At 49.9% G+C, this 27,930-nt stretch overlaps 1 protein-coding gene across 1 annotated transcript; it reads right to left on the reverse strand.

Moving 5' to 3' along the window:
- Positions 1 to 739: 739 nt before the first annotated feature.
- Positions 740 to 27,439, reverse strand: GSN (gelsolin). Its single transcript, XM_079707192.1, has 16 exons — positions 27,235 to 27,439; positions 26,374 to 26,528; positions 20,767 to 20,928; positions 18,801 to 18,950; positions 17,321 to 17,410; positions 14,688 to 14,820; positions 14,161 to 14,249; positions 13,783 to 13,998; positions 11,837 to 11,970; positions 7,751 to 7,841; positions 5,840 to 6,010; positions 5,041 to 5,215; positions 3,840 to 3,964; positions 3,517 to 3,594; positions 1,737 to 1,797; positions 740 to 1,147 (listed from the first exon to the last, which is right to left on the reverse strand). The coding sequence occupies exons 1-16, from the start codon at positions 27,428 to 27,430 to the stop codon at positions 978 to 980; spliced, it is 2,196 nt and encodes a 731-aa protein (XP_079563318.1). The 5' UTR covers positions 27,431 to 27,439; the 3' UTR covers positions 740 to 977.
- Between the last annotated feature and the right edge of the window lie 491 nt (positions 27,440 to 27,930).

A 27,930-nucleotide genomic window follows, 5' to 3' on the forward strand; every position in this document is an offset into this window, starting at 1 on the left:
TAAAATGTATGAATTTTGAAAACATTGCGCTGAGTGAAATAAGGCAGACAGAGGACAAATGCATGATTCCACTTACATGAGGTACCTAGAATAGGCAAATTCACGAAGACAGAGAGTGGAATAAAGGTTGCCAGGGGCAGAGGGGAGGGGGGAATGGGCGTTACTGTTTAATGGGCACCGAGTTTATGTCGGAGATTATGAAAAAGGTTTGGGTATAGACAGCGGGGACGGCTACATAACATTGTAAATGTATTTAGTGCCACTGAATTGTACATTTACAAATGGTCAAAGTGATAAAATATTATGTTCTGTATAGTTTACAACAATAAAAAATAATAACAAAAATGGGACTCTATCATTAAATTTCTTTTTTTTTTACTCTGGCTCAAGGACTCCCCAGAAGCTTTGCTGAAGCTTGCTGGACTGCACGGCCATCTAAGATGCATCCACCCAACCCCTCTTCCTCCCTCCTTCACTTGGGGTCAGACTTGCATCTCAGTCTGATGGCTCTCCAGCCTCCTGGTTGCCTCCCAATTTCCTTCCACATAAGCATTTTACCCCTAGTACAATCTATACCCCTTTCACCTCACTGCTTCTCAGCGGACCATGATTCACACACGAGGTGAATGAAACTCACTCACTGGTTCACAGACGCAAGCCATGCCTCCCCCTTCCCCTTCCTCGTCCCTGGGGCCCTTCTCAGAACAATGACCAGGACAAATGAGCCACAGCAGGGTAACACACTTCAAAAAGCTTTTTATTGAATTCAATTATTTCCAAAAGCACAAATATTTGAGACAATTTTGCAAGGACCCTGAATTTTTGCAGGACTGTTTTTGGCTACTGTAAAAAAGCAAACAAACAAACAAAACAACAACCTCACACACACACACCAGAGTGGCCCTGCTTGCTGTAAGGTCTCCTTGCGGGATGGACAGTTCTGAAAGGCACTGACCAGTAACATGGTGGGGCCTTCCTCAGGCAGCCAGCTCAGCTAGGGCCCTGTCCAAGGGATCCATAGACCAATAGTTGTCATCCCAGCCAAGGAACCAGCCCACGAAGGAGGGAGGCTCAAAGCCTTGCTTCACCATGGTGATAGGGGTCCGCCTATCACGGTTAGCTGGGTCTGTTTCGATGTACCGCTTAGCTGCAGACACATAGGCAGGAGAAGAATCCTTAGGGTCTCCCTCGCCAAGGAGAGATGGTTCCCTGCCTAAGATGGTTTTTGGTCCCACTGTCCCCAAGGCCCAACCCGGCACTGGACACCACCATCCCTTAAAGGCAATGACACCACATGACTCCTCCACCGCCCTGCCCAGGAACACGGGAAGGAACGGGGGTCACAGTTTAACCTCCAGCTTCACAAAGCTTATGTCATTTTTCTTTAGCCGTCCCCTACTGGAAGGTATCAAAGAACCAGCTTTTGTGCTTCCAGCTCCCAAATCGGATCTACTCAGCTACCAGGGATCTGCTTTCTCACATCTAAATCCTGACAAGTTTGGTCCTTGGGCATTCTGGGAATCTGAAGCAGCTCCTAGCTGCTGCTTCCTTTTGGTGGGACCTAAGCCTCCTGCAGGAAGTGAGCTGTTCTTTCACCATCCCAGGGAGGGCTCACCGGGGGCTGATCACAGATGCGAAAGTCCCTACCCCCACTGTCACAAACGCCCAGACCCGCACAGGAAGCTGCTTCCACCCCACCGCATGACACAGACACACAGGCACCCTTGGGTCCTCACCAGAGGTCAAGGCTTCCGTCTTTTCCTCTTCTTGAGAATCCTTTCCAACCCAGACAAAGACCTGGAAGAGAGGCACGAGATGAAATAGCGTGAGGCATGCTGACTCCACGCGCTCCTGGAGGAAGAGCGGGAGGTTCCAGGTGAGGACCAGACACCCCCTCCGCTGACAGAGCCCACGGACCGGGACTCCAAGGATTTGGAACAGAGACAGCAAACTGGTGACCTCCAACCTGCTCTGTAGGCCCACCACCCTCTGGGGGGTGGTCTGCTTTTAGACAAGTTGAGTGACTAGTGGATTACATTCAATCCAGACTTCCAACTTCCCTTGCAAACGGGGAGGATCTAGCAGCTTCACCCGCACGTGGATGACGAAGCTGAGCAGCAGCTGCTCCTCTCAATGGGAAGTTCCAGTTTGCCTCAGACTCCACCATGCCTTCATGTCTCCCCGGCTCAGCCTGCTTCACTCACTAACAGGTGCCATCAGCCACTGAGGTTGAGACCCCTCTCTAGAAGTTCAGGAATGATCCCTTTCCGGGCATTTACTTGTTCAAAAAATGAGCAGCCTAACATATGCTCACTGGTTTCTTCACCCAACGAATATGCGTTAAGAGTCTGCTATGTGCCAGTCTCCGTGTGTCTGAGCCAACATGGTCTAAGGCTTGGAATAAAAACAACTCACCACCACTACCACCATCTTGAATCTTATGACAAGCTTGTTACACCAAAAAATCTATCCAGCTGATTTTTATGTATCATTTATTTTGATGTGTATCTAAAATATCTTAAAGAGCATGTCATTGATAAGATGGTATTAGACAATAAAATGCCAGACTTCCTTGCCCTTACTTATTTACAAATGTGTTCCCTACTGCAATACATCGGCCCAGGTATTGTGACTGTACTGCATCAACACCAGGTATTGTGACTGTACTGCCCATCACAGGACTCCCAGCATCACAGCATTTTGCCTGGAAGACAGTGGTGCTTCATAAATGTTGGCTGATAGGCTTCCCTGGTGGCGCAGTGGTTGAGAGTCTGCCTGCCAATGCAGGGGACAAGGGTTTGTGCCCCGGTCCGGGAAGATCCCACATGCCGCGGAGCGGCTGGGCCCGTGAGCCATGGCCGCTGAGCCTGTGCGTCTGGAGCCTGTGCTCCGCAACGGGAGAGGCCACAACAGTGAGAGGCCCACATACCGCAAAAAAAAAAAAAAAAAAAAAAATGTTGGCCGAGGGAGTGAATAAACAGATGAACGCACAGATTAAGTAGTAAATGGAACAAAGTTGCCAGCAGCTGAATGGCTAAACTGCAAACCTTTTGGTACTGATCTTCCAACTGGGGAGCCCAAGAAACAGCCCTGCGGGTCAAGGGGAGTCTTACACCTGCATGGCTGCTATCTCTAACCCTGACAACTCTGGGAGAAGCCAGCTTGATAGGAGGGGTTATGGACTGCCACCCCCCACGAGAATGCAAGCCCCATGGGGACAGGGAGATGTCTACTTCTAGGTGACACAGGACAGTTTATGCCTGCATGTGACATGCTGCAAAGTTCAACTTTCTTTACCAACAGATTTAAAGGAAGAGTTCATGCTCCCCTAAGGCCTGGGAAATAACGCTGGTCGTCTGATTTGCATTTATATGGTGCTTTGCAGTTGGCAAGGAGAATTTATCTACCTCTCATCTGTTTGGATTATGCAAGGTAGGTACCACCATGCCCATTCTGCAGATGAGGAAATGGAGGCTCAGAAAGGGAAAGTGACTTACAGCACCGTGCTTCACCCACCTGGTCCCAGGTGTCCAGAAGCATGACGTCATCGGTAGCCAGGTCTTCCTGCATGAGCTCGCCAGGGACCTCTTCGATCTGGGAAGGAATGGAAGAGGTTAATAACAGCGCACCAGCAAGCCGCTTTCCCCCCGCAGATAGGCCTGCTCTATCTGCCCCCTTGAGTGAGATGCAGAGTTGGCTCCAAGCTGCATGGGTCTATGCTGGTCTGTCAGAAGGGTACACTCCCTGCCCCTGCTGTGGCTGCAACAGCTCTCCTCCCTGGAACACACCTCCCAAGGGGCAAGCAGAGGGAGCGCCCTCCGCCCTCCGCTGGGACTCACCACAAAACGTCCGATCTTGTTGGAGCAGGCGAAGAGGCGAGGAGGGTGGGCATCCATCTTCTTGTCCTTCAGCCGTGGGGACGTGCGGTAGGCGGCCTTCCCACCCAGGGCCTCCCAGAAGCTGTCTGTGAGGGCAGGCCACACCAGTTACCAATTGACACCACCCTCCCCCCTCCAGCACTTCTCCTTAGACCCTGGGACAAACCCTGCCCTAGCACAACCAACTGCTCTCAATCTGCAGCCTGCATCTTAAAATCCCAGGGCGCCAAAGAAGGAAGGGGCCTGAGGGATTCGACGGTGATGAAACGGAGGCCTAGAGAGGGAAGACTTGGCAGTGGACACACAGCCAGAACTACTTCTGGTTTGAGACTGACGACAGCACCGCGGGATGGGGATAATTAGCCCCGCTCAACATATGAGGCGGTTGAGGCTCAGAGAGGTTAAGCAACTCACCCAACATCACACAGCTAGTACGCTGTAAAGCCACCTTACCTGACACCACGTATCATTTCCACTATACCTGCTCTGTCCACATGTGCTATTTAAATTTAATTGCGTTTTCCCACCAGTCACATTTAAATATTCATTAGCCTAAACATGTGACTAGTGGCCACCAAATTGGACCTGGAAGACATAGAACATGTCCATTCTCTCAGAAGGTTCCAGTGGACTGTGCTGCTCTAGACAGAACGACTCTTCCCCATTTCTGCTAAGTGTCAAGGAGGGATTGGGCTTAAAAGTAAGAATAGAAAGACCTAGGGTTGGCTTAACAAAGGTGTTCCTGACCCATGCTCTGGAAACAAAGCAGGCTTGTGGCATTGTGACCCCTCTTCCAGCTGACTTCTCCACCTGCCCCAGCCCACACTGAGCTCTCCTTTCTCTAACTCCTGGACGCCTCCCTCTCACTGACCATAGTCCTCATTTTCATCTAACTCACTTTTTTTTTTTTTTGGCAGCGCTGTGGCATGCGGGATCTTAGTTCCCCGACCAGGAATTGAACCCGCACCCCTGTGGCAAAAGCGCAGAGTCCTAACCACTGGACCGCCAGGGAATTCCTTAACTCACTTTTATTAACACACATTAGGGAACAGGTGCTCAGGAGAGGGGGGAGGATATAGAAACCCCCAAGCAGACAGAAGGGAGGGAAACATAACAGCTGCATCCCCAGAGAGCAGCAGGCCCCTCCGCCCCTTGCTCCTACCTGGCTCGCTGCCTTCTGCCACCTGCACAGGTTGGGCCCGAAGCACCTGGAGCAGCTCCTGGGCCCCGGTCTTCTCTGCCTCGCTGGCTCCTGTACCCACCCACAGGTAGGCGGCTGAGGGGGTTTTCAGGACAAAGGCATCATTGGAGTTCAGCACGCCAGCCTTGGGGATCACCTGGGAGGGCAATCCTCGATTAATCAGGAACCAGATAAAATGTCCTCAGCCCCCTCCTCGTAGCCCAGGAGACGCTGCAGCAGGACCAGCTCTTAGGTGAGGGCTTGGAAGAGCACACACCCCATCAGAGCTGAGGACACAACCTTTGGGCACTGAGGGCCTTAGTTGACTCCCAAGAGTCATTAGTGCACTGTGGCTAGCCAAGGAGATTCTAGAAATCTGGGCTGCATTAACAGAAGTTGGGTGCCCAGAACAAAGAAGGTGATAGTCCCATTCTCCTCTAGGCTGCTCAGTAGGATTATGTTCAGACCTGCACCTTCCACCATGAAAGGGAGAGCAGCCAACTGGAATGTAATGAAGAACAATGTCCAGATTGTGAAGAATGGACTACCTGTGAGATAGTGAGCTGCCCGTTATGGAAGGTATGCAAGAGGCAATGGGCATTTCTTGAAACAAGGGGAAATCTAAGACATACAATCCTGCTGCCTGGGCAGGAAGGTACAAAAAGCTGCTTCTTAACCCCTCAGCCAAACCCACCCAATCCCGTGCCCGGAGATCTCCCCACCAAGCCTGGGAGGTTTCAGAGAGGCCAATCCTGCCTGGGGTCCAGGGCCTGGGTATTACCTCAACAGCTCGGGTGGCTCCAGAACTGCTGGCCCGGACCTGGAAGAGGCGGGTACTGGCAGGAGCTGTCTGTCCACCCTCGCGGGAGGTGCCACCCCTGTAGATGATCATGGGTTTCCCGCCAAACAGGCTCATGAGGTGAGGAGGCTCCTTGCCTTGGACCACACGGCTCTGGGAGGGAGACAGGAGAGCAAGTCAGGAAAGGGGGTGGGAACATCAGTCCTGTACGACACCAGGCTCACCACCACCCCCTGCAGCCAGCACAGCCTGGGCTCACCCCTCAAATAAGGCCGTCACACTTGGGTCTGTGCACGGGTGATGCATGACTTACAGCACACAGGGGCTGGCAGGGGAACAGGAGTTCCAGGAAGGCCGGACACAGCACTGTTGCCTGAGGCCCCCCGGGCACTGCCTTGGCTGCTCCCCTCCCACGAGGCCCTGCCTTGTTGAGCCTGAGTCTAGTCCAAGAACCAAGAGAGCCCACGTTTGCAAATATTCCCTTAAATGGAAGCACAGGGACTGTTCGTGCACTTTCTTCCAGGATGGTGATGTCAGCCTCAGGCATGAAAGCTGGCAGAGTGGTGAGAATAGAGCCTTCCAGATCTGGAGAGACCCCTTCTGCACAGCCAGTGCACCCCACAAGCAGACTGCAGTCAAGGGCTTGGTGGTGGGAAGGAGAGGGTAAGGAGGTCTAAGATATATCACACCTGCTTCTGCCCTGTGTGCCCATTTCATTTCGGATCCCAGTTGTGAGCCTGGCTAGCTAAATCTAGAAGACAATCGCATGTGTGCGTTGGGGGTATTGTAGTCATTTCCCAACGTGGGCCACCACTGCTGGGTCAGAGCTCAGATCCAAGCTCTGCCCTGACAGCGAGAATTCAGGCACGGCCCTCAACCTCTCAGTTTCTTCCTCTGTGAAATGGGGCCAAGAATGCTACTCCTAAGGCTGATGTTGGGATGAGCTAAGGCAGTAATCATCCCACTCAGCACCCGGCACCCAGCCTCCAGGACCCAGAGGGTCCCACTGTCATGGTCAAAGTTCAGGGCGCCAACCCCGAATCTGAATCCAGAGCCCTGCTCACTCCAAGGGTAGGATAGAGAAAGGAGGATTCTGGCTGCTTCTCCCATGTCTCCCCCACCTGCTGCCCTCCAGGGCCCAACACTGTAGCCAGAGCAACCTTTTAAACCTATGAATCCCTTCACATTACATTTACCATTTTAGCAACGTACCCCTCCCTCTACCTGGAATATGCCTGGCTAACTCCTACTCATCCATTAGGTCCCAGCTGAAAAATCCTTCCCTGAATGGGGGCCTTGTCTAATCCAATTAGCTCCTACTTGGGATCTATGTGTCCTTATACTTAACACACCTGTATAAGGGGTCTATTATGGGCCAGGCATGGCTCTCAATGCTTTACAAATGTTAACCCTTCATTCTCACAGCAATCCTGTGAGATAGGTACTGGGGTTATTAACCCCAGTTGGAGAACACAGAGGCATAGAGAGGCTAAGTGACCTGTCCAAGGCTGCCCAGAGGTGAAGACTAGATTTAAACCCAAGCAGGCTAGCTCCATGTCCGTCCTCTGAACGACACCACCACACTGCTTCTCCTGCTCCTCTGGGTGTCTTATCATTTTCACTCACTGCACACGTCGTTATGTGTGATTGTCCGTCCTTTGCCTGCATGTCTGCTGAACATCTTTCTCCCCCCTAGACTGTAAACCACATCACAGCAGTTCAGGGCAGGGCAGGGGTGGGATCTGTGTGTTCATGGCTGCAGACGCAGTGTCAGAGCCCTGCATAAATGTTCGCTGAAAGGATGGATGGATGAATGGAATGATGGACAGTCAGACAGATGAGTGAACAGATGGACAGGGCCCAGGGTGCGGCCCCGAGGGACAATGGGCTCACCTGGACAGGGGTACCTCCCAGCTCCTCATCCAGCTGGGCAGTCAGGATGGCAGATGCGGCGACCTCATCCTGGGTGGACTGGGCACCCTGCCTAGAAGGGAAGTGATACTCAGCACTGAGGTTTGCAAAGAGCCCTGCGTCTCTCCTTCACCCCGGGCCTGAGAAACCCACAAATCCCCAGATGACAGGCAATGAAAGTGATACACAGAGAGGAAAAGGGGTTCTCTCAAAAGCAACCAGTGCCAGGAAGCAGACCAACATGCCACATCCCCCAGCTCAGCATTTCACCTCTTATAGAGATCTGACCACAACCAACAGACTTCCTCATCCTAAATCCCCTGCAGGGATACTTATAGTTGGTGGCTTTATGCCCCACCTCTTCCTATTACTGTCTAAATTTCTCATAACCAACATGTGTTATCTGTATAAGCAAACAATCTGACAAATCAACGTGCTGATGTAGCTATTAAAAAAAAAAAAAGGCTTCTCGTGAATTTTGTACCATGTGTGTATTACCTTGTCCAAAAAAATTTCTTTCAAGCTGCTTTTAAAAGTCTGAGGTTGTCATCATTAATCATTAGAGAAATGCAAATCAAAACTACAATGAGGGCTTCCCTGGTGGCGCAGTGGTTGAGAGTCCGCCTGCCAATGCAGGACACACGGGTTCGAGCCCTGGTCTGGGAAGATCCCACATGCCACGGAGCAGCTAGCCCCGTGAGCCACAATTACTGAGCCTGCGCGTCTGGAGCCTGTGCTCCGCAACAAGAGAGGCCGCGATAGTGAGAGGCCCGCGCACCGCGATGAGGAGTGGCCCCCACTTGCCACAACTAGAGAAAGCCCTCGCACAGAAACGAAGACCCAACACAGCCATAAATAAATAAATAAATAATTTAAAAAAAAAAAAAAAAAAAAAAAAAACTACAATGAGATATCACCTCACACCAGTCAGAATGGCCATCATCAAAAAATCTGCAAACAATAAATGCTGGAGAGGGTGTGGAGAAAAGGGAACCCTCTTGCACTGCTGGTGGGAATGTGAATTGGTACAGCCACTATGGAGAACAGTATGGAGGTTCCTTAAAAAACTAAAAATAGAACTACCATACGACCCAGCAATCCCACTATTGGGCATATACCCTGAGAAAACCATAATTCAAAAAGAGTCATGTACCAAAATGTTCATTGCAGCTCTATTTACAATAGCCAGGACAAGGAAGCAACCTAAGTGTCCATCATGGGATGAATGGATAAAGAAGATGTGGCACATATATACAATGGAATATTACTCAGCCATAAAAAGAAACGAAATTGAGATATTTGTAGTGAGGTGGATGGACCTAGAGTCTGTCATACAGAGTGAAGTAAGTCAGAAAGAGAAAAACAAATACCCTATGCTTACACATATATATGGAATCTAAGAGAAAAAAAAAAAAAGGTCACGAAGAACCTAGGGGTAAGATGGAAATAAAGACACAGACCTACTAGAGAATGAACTTGAGGATATGGGGAGGGGGAAGGGTAAGCTGTGACAAAGTGAGAGAGTGGCATGGACATATATACACTACCAAACGTAAAATGGATAGCTAGTGGGAAGCAGCTGCATAGCACAGGGAGATCAGCTCGGTGCTTTGTGACCACCTAGAGGGGTGGGATAGGGAGGGTGGGAGGGAGGGAGACGCAAGAGGGAAGAGATATGGGAACATATGTATATGTATAACGGATTCACTTTGTTATAAAGCAGAAACTAACACACCATTGTAAAGCAATTATACTGCAATAAAGACGTTAAAAAAAAATCTGAGGTTGTCAAATTGAGAGGCATTCTACAGAATAAGACTAGTGCTCTTCCAAAGTATCAAGGTTGTGAAAGAAGAGTAAAGACTGAGGGCTTCCCTGGTGGTGCAGTGGTTAAGAATCTGCCTGCCAATGCAGGGGACATGGGTTCGAGCCCTGGTCCAGGAAGATCCCACGTGCCGCAGAGCAACTAAGCCTGTGCGCCACAACTACTGAAGCCTGCATGCCACAACTACTGAAGTCCGTGCACCTAGAGCCTGTGCTCCGCAACAAGAGAAGCCACCACAATGAGAAGCCCGTGTACCGCAATGAAGAGTAGCCCCCACTCATCGCAACTAGACAAAGCCTGCGTGCAGCAATGAAGACCCAACGTAGCCAAAAATAAATAAATAAAATAAATAAATTTTTTTTTTTTAAAAAAGGGTAAAGACTGAGGAACTGTCACAGATTAAAGACATGATTAAATGCCACTACGGAGACGTGATGACTAAATGGCATGTGACATCCTGGGTTAGATCTTAGACCAGAAAAAGGATATTAGTGGAAGAACTGGTGAGATTCAAGTAAGGTCTATAGATTAGTAAATAGTATTGTAACAATATTAATTTCCCGGTTTTGAAACTTGAACTATGGTTAAGTAAGATGTGATCATGAGGGAGCTGTGTAATGGGTATATGGGAACTGTCTGTAGTATTTTTGCAACTTTTCAGCAAGTCATTTCAAAATAAAAAGTTTAAAAAAAAAGAAATCCAACCGTCAACCTTCAAAAAGTTTGAGATTGCATATAAGAGAAACGAAAGGAAAAAAGAAAAATATATACTGAGATACCATTTCATAAACTATAAGGTTGACAAACAGCGAAAGTTTGATAACACAGTCCATTTGTGAGGCCGTGGGGAAACAGACACTCTCATTTGTTGCGGGTGAGAATGCAAATACTACAAACTCCATCTACGGAAACTGGGTGCTATCTATCAAAATGACAAGTGCATTTACTGTTTGACCCAGCAATCCCACTTCTGGGAACTTACTGCAAAGATATTTCTCTACACATTCAAACTGATGTTTGTTTAAGGTTACTAATCACAGCAATGCTTGTAATAGCAAATGTCTGGAATCAACCCAAGTACGCAACAGCAAGGAATTTGTTAAATAAACTACAGGATAGCCACGTGATGAAATATTATGCAGCTGTAAAAAGGAGTGAGGAAGTTCTTTATGGACTGACAGAGACTAAGCTCCAGGAAGTATTAAGTGAAAAAAAGCAAAGCGCAGGACAAAATACATAGTTTGCTATCTTTTGTAAGGAAGGAAAAGAACTAGGAATACAGGGTGAGATTTTCTTATATTTGCATCAAAAATTACTGGAAGAGTATACAAGAAACTAATGAAAGTGGGCATCATGGAGGGGTGGGGGTCATAGAGCAAGGTGGGGAGGGACAGAATGGGGACAAGCTTTCTCCATACGTGCGTTTTTATTCTGTTTTGATCCTTGACTCGTGAATGTATTATCTATTTTTAAAGAATTAAAAACAGGGCTTCCCTGGTGGCGCAGTGGTTGAGAGTCCGCCTGCCGATGCAGGGGATACGGGTTCGTGCCCCGGTCTGGGAGGATCCCACGTGCCGCGGAGCGGCTGGGCCCGTGAGCCATGGGCGCTGAGCCTGCGCGTCCGGAGCCTGTGCTCTGCAACGGGGGTGGCCACAGCAGTGAGAGGCCCGTGTACCGCAAAAAAAAAAAAAAAAAAAAAAAAAAAAGAATTAAAAACAATTTTTTTTTTTTTTGCAGTACGTGGACCTCTCACTGTTGTGGCCTCTCCCGCTGCAGAGCACAGGCTCCGGATGCACAGGCCCAGCAGCCATGGCTCACGGGCCCAGCCGCTCCGCGGCATGTGGGATCTTCCCGGACCGGGGCACAAACCCGTGTCCCCTGCATCGGCAGGCGGACTCTCAACCACTGTGCCACCTGGGAAGGCCTGTATTATCTATTTTTAAAGAATTAAAAATAATTTTTAATTAGAAAACGTGGGAGGATGAACAGTACTAGAGTGGGATTGTGGGAGAGATTTTCAGTTTGTTTGTTTCCCCCTAGTCCCCATGTCTCCTACAATGGACATGTAAAGCTTTTATGAGAATAGTTTAAAATTTCTTTAGAGAAAAAAGACAAGAGGTGTTGCCCTGTGGACAAGAGCCTTTCCCAGTGGATGGTGGCTGCCCCGGCTCAGGTCCACACACTCGCAGGCTTCCCTCCTTGCTGCCATGCTCGCCCCACAGCACAGGGCCCCAGACCCTCACCAGTTGTAGATGATCTGTCCCTGACGGCCGCCGTGACGGTAGTTGTACAGAATGATGTAGCTGTCACCACCGTAGAACTGTCCATACGTGGCGGGGTCCACGGGCACTTTGTTGGAGCCTTCAATTCTCCAGATCTACCAGAGCAAAGCTGGGCTCAGACACAGTGCAGCACCCCCAGTCCCCAACCCAGACCAGCTGAGAAACCACACAGTGGTGGGTAGTGGTTACAAAACACGACTGCACTCAGACTCAGACTAAAGTTAAATAATTTGCCCAAATCACGGAGCCACTAGGATTCAAACCCAGGTTTCCTGCCCCAGATCCTTATACTGCACCCCTGCCCCACCCAGTACTTCCTCCTTGTAAAGATCAGCACAGGGACTGGTAGCTGCATGATAGTATTTGCAAAATGGGTTTAGTGGGTGTTACACAGTGTAACACAGGCTAAGGGTACAAATCAACGAATGACCTGGATCCAAATCAGGATCCACCCCCTTAGAGGTTGTGCAGCCTTGGACAACTTGCTTACTGTCTATGAGCCTCAGTATGGGACTAATAAAGGATGTTGGTCTATTCATGAAAGTCTAGCACAGTGCCTGGCACAGGGTAATGGCTCTACAGGTGGCAGCTACTCTTAATTATTAGAACTATTATTATTTTATTATTAATGTGGCCATTATCTGTATCATTATTAAGTTGTCTGAATTTTATAGATCACCTGCAGAGGCAGGGCCATCACTAAGTGACCTCAGAATGACACTGGCAGATCTCTTTGCAGAGCTCCGGTAACACGGTTTCAAAGTGGTCACAAAGCCCTGCAGCGCCACCTGGTGGCGCTCCAAGTCCCGGGAAACAATCTCTGGACTTTGAAAATTCTCGAAGGTGATCGAATGGGCTAAGCCTCATTTTACAGGTGAGGAAAGTGAGGTTCAAAAAGGTTAAGTAGCTTGCCCGAGGTCACACAGCTGAGCTGCCAGGGCTCCTTCCACACTGCCCTATCCTGATCATTTTCATTGCATCCTCCCCTCCCACTGAAGTGATGAATGAGTGATGAATGAAAAATAATAACACCAATGACAAAAACAATAATAAAGAAAAATGAACACTTTTGCTATTTCTATTATGTAGGATGGAATCAGTGTTTGCCTGAAGCAGATTCTACTTCATAAACATCTCTGAATTCCACCCCCCCACACTTCTCCATCTTCACTGTGACCTTCCTGGTCTCAAGGTCATTATCTCTTCCCTAGACTATTAGAACCTCCTCATGAGGTCTCTACCGTCATTATCCTGTCTCTAAATTCATTTTCACAGTGAGTTTTGGAAGCACGGAACTGAGCCTGTTACATTTCTGCCTTTAAAAAAAAGAAAAAGAAAAAAAAACTCTCACTAGCACCTAATGGTTACAGGATCAAGTCCACACCCCTGGACACGGAATTCAAGGCCCCTCCTTGAGGATGCCATCAGCACCAGGCTCCCAGGACAGCTCCCTGCCTGGAATACCTACTCTTCTTCTCTGGCAGCAAACTCCTACTCATACTCTGAGGCCCAACCAAAAGGTCCCCATCTCTGTGAAGACTGTCCCAACCACCCACCTTCACTGCCCTTCCTGTGTTCCCATAATCCCTGTGCACCTCCCATCTTCCACTGACCACACAGGTCTGAGCAACCAGCTACGGCTGTGGTCACCTCCCCTCCCAGACCAGGCACTCTTCATGGGCAGGGTGGGGTCTCAGACACTTGGCACAGAGCCTGGAAGACAGTAGGTGTTTAGGGTATGTTGGTTGCAATAATCCAGCAAGACAAAAGAATTCCATCCACCAAAAACTGGTCAAAATCTCTTAGAGAAACATCTTCAGAGAAGCGGGAGGCAGTGGGTGGGCCAGAGGTACCAGGGAGGGAGCAAGGAAGGGGCCTGGACACACCCACCCCAGCCCCCCAGGTACCTGTTTCTGGCCTGTGCCATTGTCATCCATGCCGTGCTGGGCGGCCATTGCAGTGGAGGTGTGCAGGGTGGCGGCATCGAAGGGCACGCGCTCAATGTTGGCAATGTGGCTGGAGAGATAGGTCAGGCCCAGGCCATCCGTCTGGTCTAGGTCGCGCCAGTTCTTGAAGAACTGTTTGAACAGTGGGGTCTCGCCACCCTCAGGAAGGACGGAGACCTGGAAGGGGAGGGGGGAGAGCAGGATATGCTGGCTTGGGGTCCCCCTGAGGACACCCAGCAGGGGTCCTCAAGGGAGCCTCAGACACCCAGTCCACACTGAGGTGGGATACCCACCCAAAATGGACCCATTCTCACTGTCCTACCTGGCTCCAAGACTCACCTGGGTCTGCTTGGGGTAGTCCATCTTGGAGATGAAGTCAGAGGCCGTTTTGAGGGCAGCCTTCCTCTCCTCCATGTTGGCCTGCCTGCCTGTCAGCAGAGGGAGGGTAAGGGGCCGGGGGTCAGTGCTGCACCCCCGCATCCAATGGTCCAGGGAAAGCAGAAGGTCAACCTCCCTCCCTCTTCTTCCTAGACTGTGGACAGCCAAGGCCAGAGAACTCAGAGCTGATCACACCATGAGCTCTCGGGGGGCCAGCCAGGGGTCCTGCCTGATGACGGCAAGCACACCGACCACTGCGGCCCATTTACTGAGCTCAGAACTATACAAAAATGATGGCATTTAATCCACACAACAACCTTATGTGATAAAGATCATTATCTTGTCCTCATTTACATATAAGGAAGCCAGGGTCTTAGAGAGGTGAAGTGACTTGACCAAGGCCGCTCAGCCAGTAGGAAAGCTGCAACTCAGACCCTCAGGGCCCCCTCCTCTTCCCTAAACTCATGAGCAGGGTGGGGTCCCAATACCTTTCCAGACAAAGATTTTCCCATCTTTGCCATGGTCCAGGATGAAGCAGTCCTCTGACTTCAAGGCCCCCTGGGCGAAGGGGTTCTCGTCAGCCACAAGGGAGACCAACATGGTGCCCGCGCCATTGGAGACCTGAGAGGACAAGGGAAAGGCAGTCCAGCCCATCAGTGACCTCCACCACTTCAGCCTAACCATGGGCGCCCCCAAGACCACACGTGGGGAGACCCACGTCTCACCCCCCCACAAAATACACTGCAGGGTAACATGAGGACTTGTGCCCTCAAGCCCTGAGGCTCATTCAGGATTTCTTTGTCTTTTTCCGCTATGTCACAACCACATCTGTGTCCTACACACAGGTGTAGCACGGAAACTGCACACGGAAAGGGAAGGGGGAGGATCCGATGCAGGAATGCAGGTGGCATAGGAAAAGAACGGTATAGTTGGTGAAAAGATATTCAACCTCATCAGTTTAAAAAAAAAAAAGGAAATAAAGAAGAAAAAGAAAAAGATCTAAATGCAGTGTAGGATTCTGGATTGGAACCTGGAATGAAAAATTGGGGAAAACTGAATAAAGTCTGCAGCTTAGTTAGTAGTATTGAATTGATGTTTCTTAGTTTTGACAAATGTACCTGGTTATGTTAAGATGTTCAGGGGAAGCTGGGTGAAGGGTATATGGGAACCCTCTGTACTATCTTTGCAATATTTCTGTAAACCTAGAAATTATTCTAAAATAAAAGCTCATTGAACTTTTTTTTTAAGTGTACCATACTCGTCAAAATTCAAAAGATTGACAATACCCAGCATTGAAAAGACTCTGGGTGAACAGGCACTTTCAAACCCATGATGAAGGTAACTAGGGAGCCCTTCTAGAACGCATTTTAGTAATATATATCAGAACTCTAAATAATAAGTGCTCCACGTTTATTGAAAACTTACTATGTGTAAGGCACTGTTCTAAGCAATTTATGTAATTTATATAATTTAATCACTTCTACAATTATACGACTCCTTTAATCCTTAAAACAACCCTGTGGTAGTCCTAGTAGTATCCCCATTTTATTCACAAGGAAACCAAGGCACAGAGAGATTAAGTAACCTGCACAGCTAGAAAGTACCAGACCTGGTATTTGAACCCAGGTAGTCTGACTCCAGAACCAGTATATATATATATTTTTTTTTGGCCACGTCCTGAGGCTTGCAGGATCTCAGTTCCCGGACCCGGGATTGAACCACAGCAGTGAGAGCCCAGAATCCTAACAACTAGGCCACCAGAGGACTCCCAAGAACCAGTATTTTCAATCACTGACTCTTTATTCGGCCTATGACCCAGCAATCCATGTCTGGGAAACTCCCCTAATGCCACACTTAGCCCAAGTGCACAAAGAGGGACTGTTTGCAATCAGAAAAGGTGGAAACATTCTAATGTCCATCAATTAGGGATCTGCTGAGATTCCTACATTCCTAAAATAGAATACTACACAGCCGTTATAAAGGACCATGTGGACCTCTATTACAGACAGATATTCCTGACCACGTCAAGTGGAAAAAAGAAGGCCACAGAAAAGCATGAATAGTTTGGATCCATGAATACCAAATAGAGATGGAAAAATATATGTAACTAGACACAGAAAGCTGTATCTGGAGGTTCCTTTACCAAAAGGGTAACCATGTAACCATGGTAACCCATGGAGAACAGAGGAGGGGAGGTTGATTTTTTTTTGAGTGTCGTTACTTTTGTAATTAAAACCCATTTTTAAAATAGTACTGGTTACCTTAAACTAGTGAAATTGCATTGACCTGTATTTTCTTCTTATGTTCTTGAGAACTGCTCAGTACTGTTATTTACAATGCATATGTATTACTTTAGTATCAGAGTAAATATCAATAATGTGGTTTTTCTGTGGTGGTGATGAGAATCTTCACCTCATTTTGTTGTTATTTTACCACAAACAAGCCTAGGGCACAACACAGGTGTCACAGGCCCAGAGGCCAGAGTTCCTTGGCTCAGGATCAGCCTCAATTCACTTTTTTAAATCACAAGATGGCAAATTCCCTGGCGGTCCAGTGGTTAGGACTCCGTGCTTTCACTGCCGAGGGTGTGAGTTAAAGGGAACTAAGATCCCAGAAGCCGCACAGAGCGACCAAAATAAATAAATAAATAAATAAATAAATAATAAAATCACAAGAAGAAATTATAAATAAAGTCATTAACCATAACCTGCCCCTCAACACACACACACACACCCCACACACACTTTTGTACTACTTCCCTGTATTTTCCTACAACACTCCCATCAGTTTCCTCTGTGGACCCCCGGAAATCCTGAAAAGTTGACTCTATTGCCCTTCTCCCCACTTTACAGACTAGGAAACTGAGACCCAGCAGAGAACATGTGCTGCCCAAGACCCCACAGATGAATGTGACACAGATGTGTCTGCAGTCGCTCGCACGCTCTTACTCCCGGGGCAGGAAGGCAAAGGCAGCAGATGGGTGTCTACTGGAGGCGTGTGGAAGCCGAGTCCCCCCCACCCCACCCCCACGCATGCTTTGCTCAAGGCCCCATGGCAGCGGAGCTCAGGAAGACCAGGTCTCCTGACCCCAGACCCAGGGGACAGAGCAGCTGAGGCTCACCTTGTAGAGTTTGGCCAGCTTGCGGTTGGCTGCGTCCTCCTTGGCTGTGTCCTCGGCACCCTCGGGCAGAGCCGGCTTGGGACCCAGCACCTGCAGGAGAGGGAGAGATGGAAGAAAGGGTGGCGGTGAGCTCCTGGCAGCCTCCTCCCCCAGGGAGGGGACTGAATTCCCGAGAGAGCTCCCTCCCCAGGCAGGTAAGGACCACACGGGCATCCATCCACAGCGACCTTCCACTTAGGGTAGGGTCCCCTCCAGAGACATCCTGCATCTCTTGACGTGTCTCCTGTGTGCAGAGCTCAACCAGGGCTGCCTGTCAAGTCCTTCCCTCCTTGTTCCTTGTCTCCAGGAGCTCCGTGTTCCTCTGCCTCCTGGACAGTCCTTCAGGTATTTATTCTAGCATTTCCTCCTAGCCTTCTAAGAATGATAAATAGAGCTATGGACACCTGCCACCATGTGCCTTTAACAGACCTCATTTCACCTTCACACCCATGCTGAGAGGCACAGATGATTATCACTCTCATTTCACAGGAGAGGAAACTGAAGTCTAGAGAGAAGAAGTACCTTGTCCACACAGCTATAAGGTGGCTAAGTTGGAATTTGAACCCATATCCCTGTGATTTTAGAGCCTATTTTCACACCTCCATTCTGAGCTACCTCCAGCTCGATGGCCCCAGCTACGGCCCCTCTCAAGCCATGTTTGGTGTCCAGGCTCCTCCTTCTGCTATTCCTAAAAACCAGAACTCAACAGCCCCAGACAAGCAGGAGACAAGTGGCTCGGAGCAGAGCCCGTGGTCTCCTCCTTTTCCTGGTGACCTCTGCCTCTGCTGATATGTCCTCAAAGCACAACGGCTGGCAATGCCATCATGCAATTGGATGAAATGGGCTATAAACTACTAGGAATGGTCAGAAGAGGAAAGAGGGGATTGGGTCTCCATTGTCTCTTTCTGACCTGGTTCCAGCGCCAGGCTCACCCTCGGAAGATGCCAAGACCCTCCTTCTCAGCTCCTTTGGAGGACCTGGCCCTCCCAGTGGGAGGGTGTGGCTCACAACCCGGGGATATACCAGGTCCTGGGATTCCAGCCCCACTTCTCAGGGGAGTCTGGGAGTTGTCGGGGAAGCTGCTCTTCTAGCTTGGTGGAAAAACAAATTCACCTCAAAACTGCCTGTTGGGGCTTCCCTGGTGGCTCAGTGGTTAAAAGTCCGCCTGCCGATGCAGGGGACACGGGTTCGTGCCTGGGTCTGGGAGGATCCCACATGCCGCGGAGCGGCTGGGCCCGTGAGCCATGGCCGCTGAGCCTGTGCGTCCGGAGCCTGTGCTCCACAACGGGAGAGGCCACAACAGTGAGAGGCCTGCATACCACACACACACACACACAAAACCAAAAAAAACAAAACCTGCCTGTTGGATGGAGGAAAGAAATGAGCCTCCCGTCCCTATTCTCAGCCCCACCCTGCACTCCTGGGATGTGGCTGTGGGTACCTGGAGCATCGCCTCCGGCTCGGAGCCCTCCTCAGACACGTGCACATGGGCCCGGCCACTCCGCTCGTTGTCTCGGATGCCCTTGGACACCTGTGTGGCCTTCAGCCTCTCAAAACGGTTGCTCTTGGAGCCACACCACTGATAGATGTCCTGTAAGACAGGGACCCCACATAAGACAGTGCCCCATATAAGCCCTGCCCAGCGACATGGCAAGGAGGGAACGGGGCGGGGGGTGGCGGTGAGCTCACCTTGTTCTCTGCTTGCCCAGGTGACGGCCGGTGGAGCACACACATGCCCACATCCAAGCACAACAGGTGTGATCTGTGTGCACCAGGGCATGTGCGTGCATGATTTGGGATATGTGTTTTTTCACAGGTACCCCTACACATAGAACGTGTATAGAAATGTTTGCCTGCTGGTGGGAGCAGAAATTAGTACAACCACTTTGGAAAACCATTTGGCTGTACCTTCTAAAGCTCTGTATACCGGTATCCTATGACTCAGCAATCCCTTTCCTGGGAATACATCCAACAGAAGTGCATGCATACATCCACCCAAAGACCCGTGCAAGAATGTTCAGAGCAGCATCACCTGGAATAGCCCCAAACTAACCCAAGTGTCCATCAACAACAAAACGGATCAATAAACTGGCATATCTGCTCAATCAATTCTTATATAACAAGGAGAAGGAACAATTTACAACTAAAGACAACAATATGGATGGATCTCAGAAAGAAAATGTTGGGCAAAAAAAGTCAGAGATCAAAAGCAAAGATTCCACATACATGAAGTTCAGAAACAGGTGGAACCAGTCTATGCTGTTGGTTGAGAGAGTCTGGGATGACAGCTATCCTTGGGGGTGAAAGGACGAGAGAGGACAGACGGGGAATTCCCTGGCGGTCCAGTAGTTGGGACTCTGTGGGGCCCACTGCAGGGGGCACAGGTTCCATCCCTGGTCAGGGAACTAAGATCCTGCAAGCCATGCAGCCAAAAAAAAAAAAAAATCTAAGAAGAGAACAGATGGGGCCTTCTGGGGGCTGGTGACGTTCTGTTTCTTGATCTGGGTGTTAATTACATGGGTGTGTTCACTCTGTGAAATCTATAGAGATGCACACTCAGGATTCACACACTCTTCTGTGTACCTGCTACACTTTAATAACAAGCTTACATGCAGTGTGTGCCTCCGTTTGCATGGACATTACACCACATGTATATATGAGGTTGGGTGTAGAACATCTGGCCATGTCCTTCTGCAGGTATGAGTATATGTGGATTTGTGAAGAATGTGTACAAAGCATCACACGTCAATCAGTAAGGTGGGCCTGGGTAAGTGCATCCCACACGCGTTGCCACATACAAGTGGGCATGTGCAACTACACATATGACATGCACATTGTGGGTCCTTGAACAACATGCCCAAGTCTCCATGTGTAGGCATTCATCGTGGTGTCATGTCCACGCCTGCTGGGCAAGAGCTTATAGTTTGTTTTTTTTAATTGAGCTATAGTTGACTTACAATACTATATAAGTTTCAGGTGTACAACACAGTGATTCACAATTTTTAAAGACTATACACCATTTGTAGTTGTTATAAAATATTGGCTATATTCCAAGAGCCTATAGTTGCTGCGCCTGCCCGCCATGTATTTGCAAGTGAGTGACTATGTGTAAAAAGGTACACAAGATGTGCACATGAATATGCCAGGGAGTCTGTATGTCAACTGAAGCCAGAGTATGCTGTGCGTGAGGTCTGTGGACAGGCATATGATGAGTCTGAGTCTACACGCCAGGCACGTCTGCACCCAAATCTCTGCAGGTATGTCTGACCGCTACACAGAGCATGTGTGTGCATGGGGGCTGCTGTCTCTGTGGCTTGACCTACTTGTTCACGTGGATGCGTCCACCTCCCCAGAGTCAGGCCTGGAGCACCTCAGTGGCCCCTGGGAAAGGGGAGGGCAGGACTTACATTGCCCAGGTCCAGGATGAAGCAGTCGCCATTGTTGAAGCTCTCCCAGGACACAGGCACCTCGGTGGCGCGGACCGCACGCCGCCCTTTGACCTGGAAGAGTCTCTGCACCACCACCTCGTTGGGTACCACGTGCTTGAATCCTGATGCCACGCCTCCTTTCTGTTGGGTCAAGGAGACAGCGTTAGTCCACGGGAGAGCGTCTGGGGCAGGGATAGGGATGAGTTGGAGGAAATTCTGGCCTACGCACCACTGGACTACTAGCAGATTCCCTACCCACTGCACATTGCTGCCACCCCTTTGAATCACATACTCCACTAACAAAGACCCCTGGGCCCACTTTCCTGGATCAAAAAGCTTCAAACATTCCTTTCCCAAAACCTGCATTTTCCAAGGGATGTTCTAAGGAACTCTAATCCCCCAAGATAGTCTGCAAGGAAAGGATTCCATGATCAAATAAGCAAAAGGAATGCTCCTTACTTGCTCCCTGACTGTTACATAATGTACCTCCACATAATAAAGGCTCTGGGAAGTCCTATGGTAAATAAACCTGCTTGCCTTTTGTTTTAGAGAACATGTCCCTGCCTTATTGAATCAAGAACTGCTTTTCTCCTCCTCATCCTGCCTGCAGCTCGAGTGTTCTGCAAAACCCACTTTGAGAAGCACTCACCCAAAGCTTTCCCATCCTTCAAGGCTCTCTCGGTCTCCAGCCGAGATCATCCCCCTCCCTCCTCTGACGCTGCTGCAGCAAGTCTCACCCAGCTGTGCCTTCAGAGGCAGCTGTGGGTAAACGACAGAGCACCGACCTCAGGTTCCAGTCCCTGCCCTGCCACTACAGTGCTGGGTGACTTTGGGTAAGTCTCTTTCCCTCTCTGAGCCTCAGGCCTCTCCCTTTTGAAATGGTGACAAAAGCCCCTGCTGTGCCACCTTCTACAGTCATCACCAAGTTCCAGGGAACTTCAGGAAGGATTCCTGGCAGTGGTCAAAACTGCCCTTGGCTCAGTAGAAAGCCAAATAAAGTGGGCTGGGCGTCCTCATTAACAGTTCCCAGCTGCAGGTGCTCACCGACCCCAAGCCCCAGGGATGTCAAGTCAGAGCTGTGAAGGTCCTTATGAGCTTCCCGTTTTACACATGAGGAAACTGAAGCCCAGAGAAGTGAAGTGACTTACTCAAGGGCACTCAACAAGCACGCGGCAAAGCTAAGGAGTAAAACCTTGCCTCCTGTTCCCAATCCGGCACTCACCTCCCTGCTCCACACGTCAAGGGCCACTAAGGACAGAAATGTGGCCACCCCCTCCAGGCCCCTTGCTGACACCTCAGTTAGCAGAGCAAAGCCAAGTCTGACTTGCCGCGCAGCGTCCATGAGGGCAAGGAACAAAGGGAGTGAGTATAATTGGGTTCCTAATACGTCTACACACAGCAAGCAATATGGAAGTGGTTGTGAAATGATAATGCCGACTCTTCTGGGCATTTTGTATGTGTCATCTGTGAGGGAGGTGTCATCATCCCCACCTTACAGATGAGAAATGCAGATGCCAGAAGTGCAGAGACTTGCCTAAGATCTCAAAGCTAGTAAATGGTGGAGCTAGGACGCAAACCCAGGTGTAACTAAATTTGTAAGGGACCCATTTTCCCCCAACATCAGGTTTTCTTAGAGCAAAGGTCACTAGGGTCACCCAGGATGGGAGGCAGGAACAAGCCACTGTTCAGAGCAAGGTTCTTCAAGTTGAAATGTTTTCCCTGTTGTGAGTGGAGCGCCCCCTGGTGTCCTTTCTTAGTACTAGCATGAGGCCTTTCAAGAGCATCCCCTTGGGCCCAGCAGGGCGGCCAAGGTATTCGCAGATCCTTTCTTTCCACTTGGCTTCAGGGACCCTCCTGCTGGGGAGCAGGTAAGGAAAGGCAGCTGGGGAAGAAGATGCAATGCCCCGTGCTCACCTGGTAATGACCGCAGAGGCTGCCACTTACTAGGCCTGTAACAGAGGCTGAGGCACCTGCTTTATGGCCATGCAATGTGGTCCCCACAAGCCCCTGAGGTAGCAACTCTCATTACCCCACTTCACAGGCATGGAAACTGAGGTGAAAAGAGGTTCAGCCCTGTGCCCAGGGTCCCAGATAATTGGTGGAAGTTTTACCCCCAAGTTCGCCCTTCTAGGGACCAGCCTTGCCCAAGTCTGCCAGCCCAGGAACTCCTGAGTGTCTGTGGTCACCACTGACCCCGGGACCCCATTCATCTGGAGGTAAAGAGACCGTGGATCTGAAAAGCTTTTCCAAAAGGTGCTGAACGGACACATGGACCATTTTCATGGATTCCTCAGAGAGGAAGAAACAGGGAAATGAGGGAAGAGAAAGACCCTTAACTTTTAGAAATACATCTCTAAAATATTTTACTTGTACAAGTGTGCCTTTTATTTTTTATCAAAAAAATAGAAATTTTCTTTTAAAAAAGGAAAAGTGTTGTTCAATGTCATAAATCTTGGTTCCAATAAATTCTCTGCATATGAATTTATAAATTAAAAGAATACTTGATTTCTAATGAGAATGGATGGGCATTTCCTGATTAATTAACTCCTCTAGTCTTACTGATCTGGGAAATTAGACTTAGAAAGATTAGTTAACAAAAAAATAAAAGTAAGCTCTTAGGAGACATTAGTGGATCTCCAAGTATAAGGGGCAGGACTTTTTGGAAAGTTTTACTATTTTTCACTATTTTTACTTTAATCTGTAGGATTGATTGTTGCTTTCTATGATCTAATCATTAGGTGGGCAGAGATTGGCATCAAATTATTTGAACAAAATTTAATAGGATATTGTTTTAAAAGCCACTTTCCAAATTAAAGTGATGAGATATATATATCATATATCATAATATGTATAGATTCTATATCTATATATAATATACACATCTATATGTTCATATAAGGACTTCCCTGGCAGTCCAGTGGTTAAGACTCTGCACTTCCACTGCAGGGGGCATGGGTTCGATCCCTGATCATGGGGAAGATCCCGCATGCTGCGCGGTACGGCTAAAAAAATAAATAAATAACATATATGTTCATATACAGAGAGAGAAAAATTATGTACCATTTGGTGTATATCTCCAAGAGTAGAATCATGGGGGACTTTTACTTCCTAGAAGCCATATTTCTACGTTTGACATTTTACAATAAGCTTGTATCACACTTGTAGTCTGAAGAAGGATAAAAGCTAAAGATCTACAATTTAAAATATGTTATAAAACAAAGAAAAACCTACTGATTGGGGCTGGTCCCCTCCACCCTCTAAACTCAGGGTTCCTCATCTAAGAAACAGGAGGGAGGACAAGAAGGGTTCAAGTGACTCTGTGAGCTCCCATTGCGTTCCGGGAGCTTCTAGGACTCAGGCCACCCCAGACTCTGCTTGAACAAAGGTTTTCAAATAACGCAGCCCCATGGGGTCTTTAGGGTTCTGTCTGAGAGTCAGGAGGAGAAGGAAGAAGAAAAAGAGGAGGAGGAGGGATCAAATGCAATGACCTTAAAGATGTGGAGGTCACAGGACAGGACAGCACAGGCCCCGTGACAGCCCTTGCCAGCGGCTCTCGTCCCCTCCTTGCCCCTTCTCACACCCCGAGGACGGAACTGGCCCCAGGAACAGGCTTTCACAGAAACAAGTCTTGCATAACAAACTCTGCTCCTTGGAGATCCATAATTGATGAGGGCGCCAGGCCGAGAACCTTGAACTGGGCCTGCCAAGTGCAGGGGCGGCGGGAGGACTTGCAGAAGGTGGAAAACAGGACTGGCTTTGGACCTCACATTTCCACCGGAAGCCAGGGCCTCTCAGGGCTGAAGTCCCAAATCCAGGCTTGGGCTGGGAACCCATCCCCTGGAGCATTCCTCAGAGTATGGTCCAAGAACATCTTGGAAAAATCACCGGAGGGTGGAGGAGGCTTGCTAAACATGCAGATTCCTAGGCTCCATCTGAGCTAAGATCAGAGACCAGGGAGTCTTCAAATGTCCACTCTGAACTCGTTCTGTGCGAGGCCCTTCACACCTGGGTTTAAATCCCAGCTCTGTCACTTACCAGCTCTGTAAGCTGCTTAACTTGTCCACAAGTTAAGTCGCTGCTGTCCAGACAGCAACAACAATAAGCAGGCGCCGTTGCTCAAGGGGCTTGATAACTATTTGCTGAATGAATGACAAATGTGTGAGGGCGCCCACCTGGAGGCACAAGTAGGGAGAGGGTGGCCTTGGGACCTGAACCAATCTCTCTGACTCCTGACCGAGTGTCCTTTCCGCTTTCTGCTCCAGGGGCTGCAAAAAGCCCTGGTCCTTCTCCAAGTCCAGGGACTGGGTCCCAAGCTTCTCACCCCTCCCTCCGTTGGTACCAGGGCCCCAGAAGAGGCTGTAGAAAGAAGGTAGAACTGGACAGCTCTGCAGGAGGCACTGTGGGCGTGGGTGTGGCTGACAGGGGTGCTGGTAGGCTCCAGGGAATCCAACCCTGCTCCACCCAGTGCAGGGCTGAGGCCCTGTTCCCACAACACACCCTGCCCTCTGCTATCTCAGTCTCATGAGAGCTTTTCCATCACCTAATCCCTGATGTGTCAGCTGAGCAGACAGCGTGGCCACCCTGCTAACACAGACAACCCGGAGGCCCAGAGATGGACAATGACTTCTCTAAGGTCACACAGCACATCGGCAGCATAGATGGGGCTTAATACCTATCCTAGAACCCTGCTCATGAGAAGCAGGTTGGTGTAGTGGGAAAAAGCTGGGAGTCAGGAGATCTGGGTTCTGGTCCTGGCTCTGGGACTGACTTGCTGTGTGACCCTGGACCAGTTGCTTAACCTCTCTATGCCTCAGTTGCCCCTCCCTCTCTTAAAATAAGAGATTTGAACTCTGACATTAAGACTGTCAAAGCTTATGATCCCCTCCTTATCCTGACCAAAGAGAACCCCAGCTTTATAAAACTACAGCTTTTCAGGAGCCCTTCCAAGGTGCCAAGCCCTGTGCAAGGCATTTCCCAGCTATGCCTTCACCAAATCCTCTCCCCAGGCCCAAAGGGCAGGTACAACTGGTTCTCATGAACAGAAGAGGAAAGGGAGGCTCAGGGAGGCCAAGTGGTTTCCCAGAAGTCATACAGCATATACGGCACAGCCTCTGGGGCTTCCGGCTTGGTTTTGCTCAGCCCTACCTGGCTTGGGGCTGGGGCTCAGACTCTTCAGAGTTCAAGTTCAAGGGGGATTCTAACAAGCAGAAGGAGAAATGTGATCAAATGTGTTTCAAATACCTAACATAGGCCCCTCTGTTGGCAGGTCCTAAGAACTAAAGGGTACAGGCTCAAGCCCCGGGAAAGCAAGGTTCCCACCCATGGCCCACCCCTTACGGCTGGGGCTAGGAAGACCACCCTGTGAAGTGATGGAGTATTTTCTTCTCTCAATTTAATAAGAAACCAGAGGCTCAGAGAGAGAGTGTGATTTGTCCAAGGTCACACAGCTAGGAAGGGCCCAGAGCTAACCAACTCCAAAGGCTGAGCTCTGACCGGTCTGCCCACATCACCAAACAAGACTGAAAGATGGATGGACCTGAGTGAGCCCTGCCACTGGTGCATCTGTCCCTGCTGCCCGGCACCCACCTTGTACTTGAGGCCGGACTTGAAGTAACCAAGGAAGGTGGCAGACTCGAAGCCCTGGACCTCACGGTGCTGCACTGCCCGACCGTTCAGGTAGTCATCCAGCTGCACCGTGAAGATGGCGGCTGCCCCGCTCTCATCCTGGCTGCATTCATTGCCTGGGGGACATCAGAGCAGCATGAGCCGGGCTTCTGTAAAGTGGCCCCAGCCTCCCATGGAGGAGGAGTCTGGAGCCCCCCGCTGTGCCCTGGCCTGGCTGTAGAAGCTGGGCAAGCCCCTGCCTCCTATGAGCTTCGGTTAATCTATCTGTGTAATGGGGGTGGTGGGAGGCTGGCTCCAGGTCTCTAAGAGCCCTCCCGGCTCTGACGCATTCCCCCTGCACTCACTCTCAACCTTCCTGAGCACGAAGTCAGGCCAGGGAGCATCAGAAAACCAAGGCACAGTGAGGGGGCAGGACTCACAGAGTCACACAGCAGAGCCGTGGCAGGACTCCAGGCTCTGACTCTGAAGGGCAAACTGGAGTGTGGCTGGAGCTGTGCAGGGGGTCCAGGGTCCCCAAGTCACCCCCAGTCTGTGTGCCACAGTGGCTTGTTGAACCCTCACAACAGTCCTATGAGATAGTCTAGCGCAATCATCAGGTCCACTTTACAGAGACACTGAATATCTTGCCAAAGGGCAGAGCCAGGGTCTGAACTCGGGCAGGTGGGCTCTAGAGTCTTGGGAACATGTAACCAAGGGTCTGGCACACACTTGATGCTCAATAGTCACTTAATTCCTGTGGGCACTTCCTGGCGACCACGCCTCAAAGGTCTGTGCTTTACAGCAGAGGGGCTGGGATGGGGGCTCGGGCGGGGCCAGCCTCACCCAGCCAGTAGTGGAGGTCGTACTGCAGGTTCCCATTCCTCAGCTGCACCGTCTTCAGGATGACATAGGCATCGCCTGTGAAGAAGTCTCCGTAGAGGTTGCGGGGCACGGGAACCAGGTCGAACTTCTCCACACGCCAGATCTGCAGGCCGGGCTCCTTCCCCGCCTTGAGGAACTCGGGGTGTTCCACCACCATGCTGCTGGGCTGCAAGAGACGGGGAGGAGCCTGAGCGAGGGCAGGGGCCTTGGCGGGGAGAGACCCCACCCCGGGGCACGAGGGAGGGTGGTTTCCAGCACCAAGGGCATCTCACTTGAGCCGCTGACTCTCCCCACCCCGTTCTATGACCCCTGCTCGACGAGTGAGCAAACAGGGCAGAGTTTAGGCTCCAAGCCCTGTCCGTGGTCAGCATCTGTCTCCCCTCCTCAGCTCCCTGGCGATGGGGGAACAGAAAGCTCTCCCTCCCTTCTCTCTTCCTTTCTTAGTGCCAATTAGATGCAACAGCCGAGGCGCAGAGAGGTGAAGACGGGGACCCCCAGCTAGGAAATGACAGAGCAGGAACTGGCCCATGCTCTAAGAACACGAGTTTTGGGACCGTGGGGAGACCCCTCAGATGGCAATGGTAAATCTGGGGGTCGCCAGGGGCTCAGCTTGTTCCCTTCCAGCATCCTCAGTGGTCCTTAGAACTAGAAGGGTCC

The sequence above is a fragment of the Hyperoodon ampullatus genome (assembly GCF_949752795.1).
Source record: "Hyperoodon ampullatus genome assembly, chromosome: 6".
NCBI classification, from domain to species: domain Eukaryota; kingdom Metazoa; phylum Chordata; class Mammalia; order Artiodactyla; family Ziphiidae; genus Hyperoodon; species Hyperoodon ampullatus.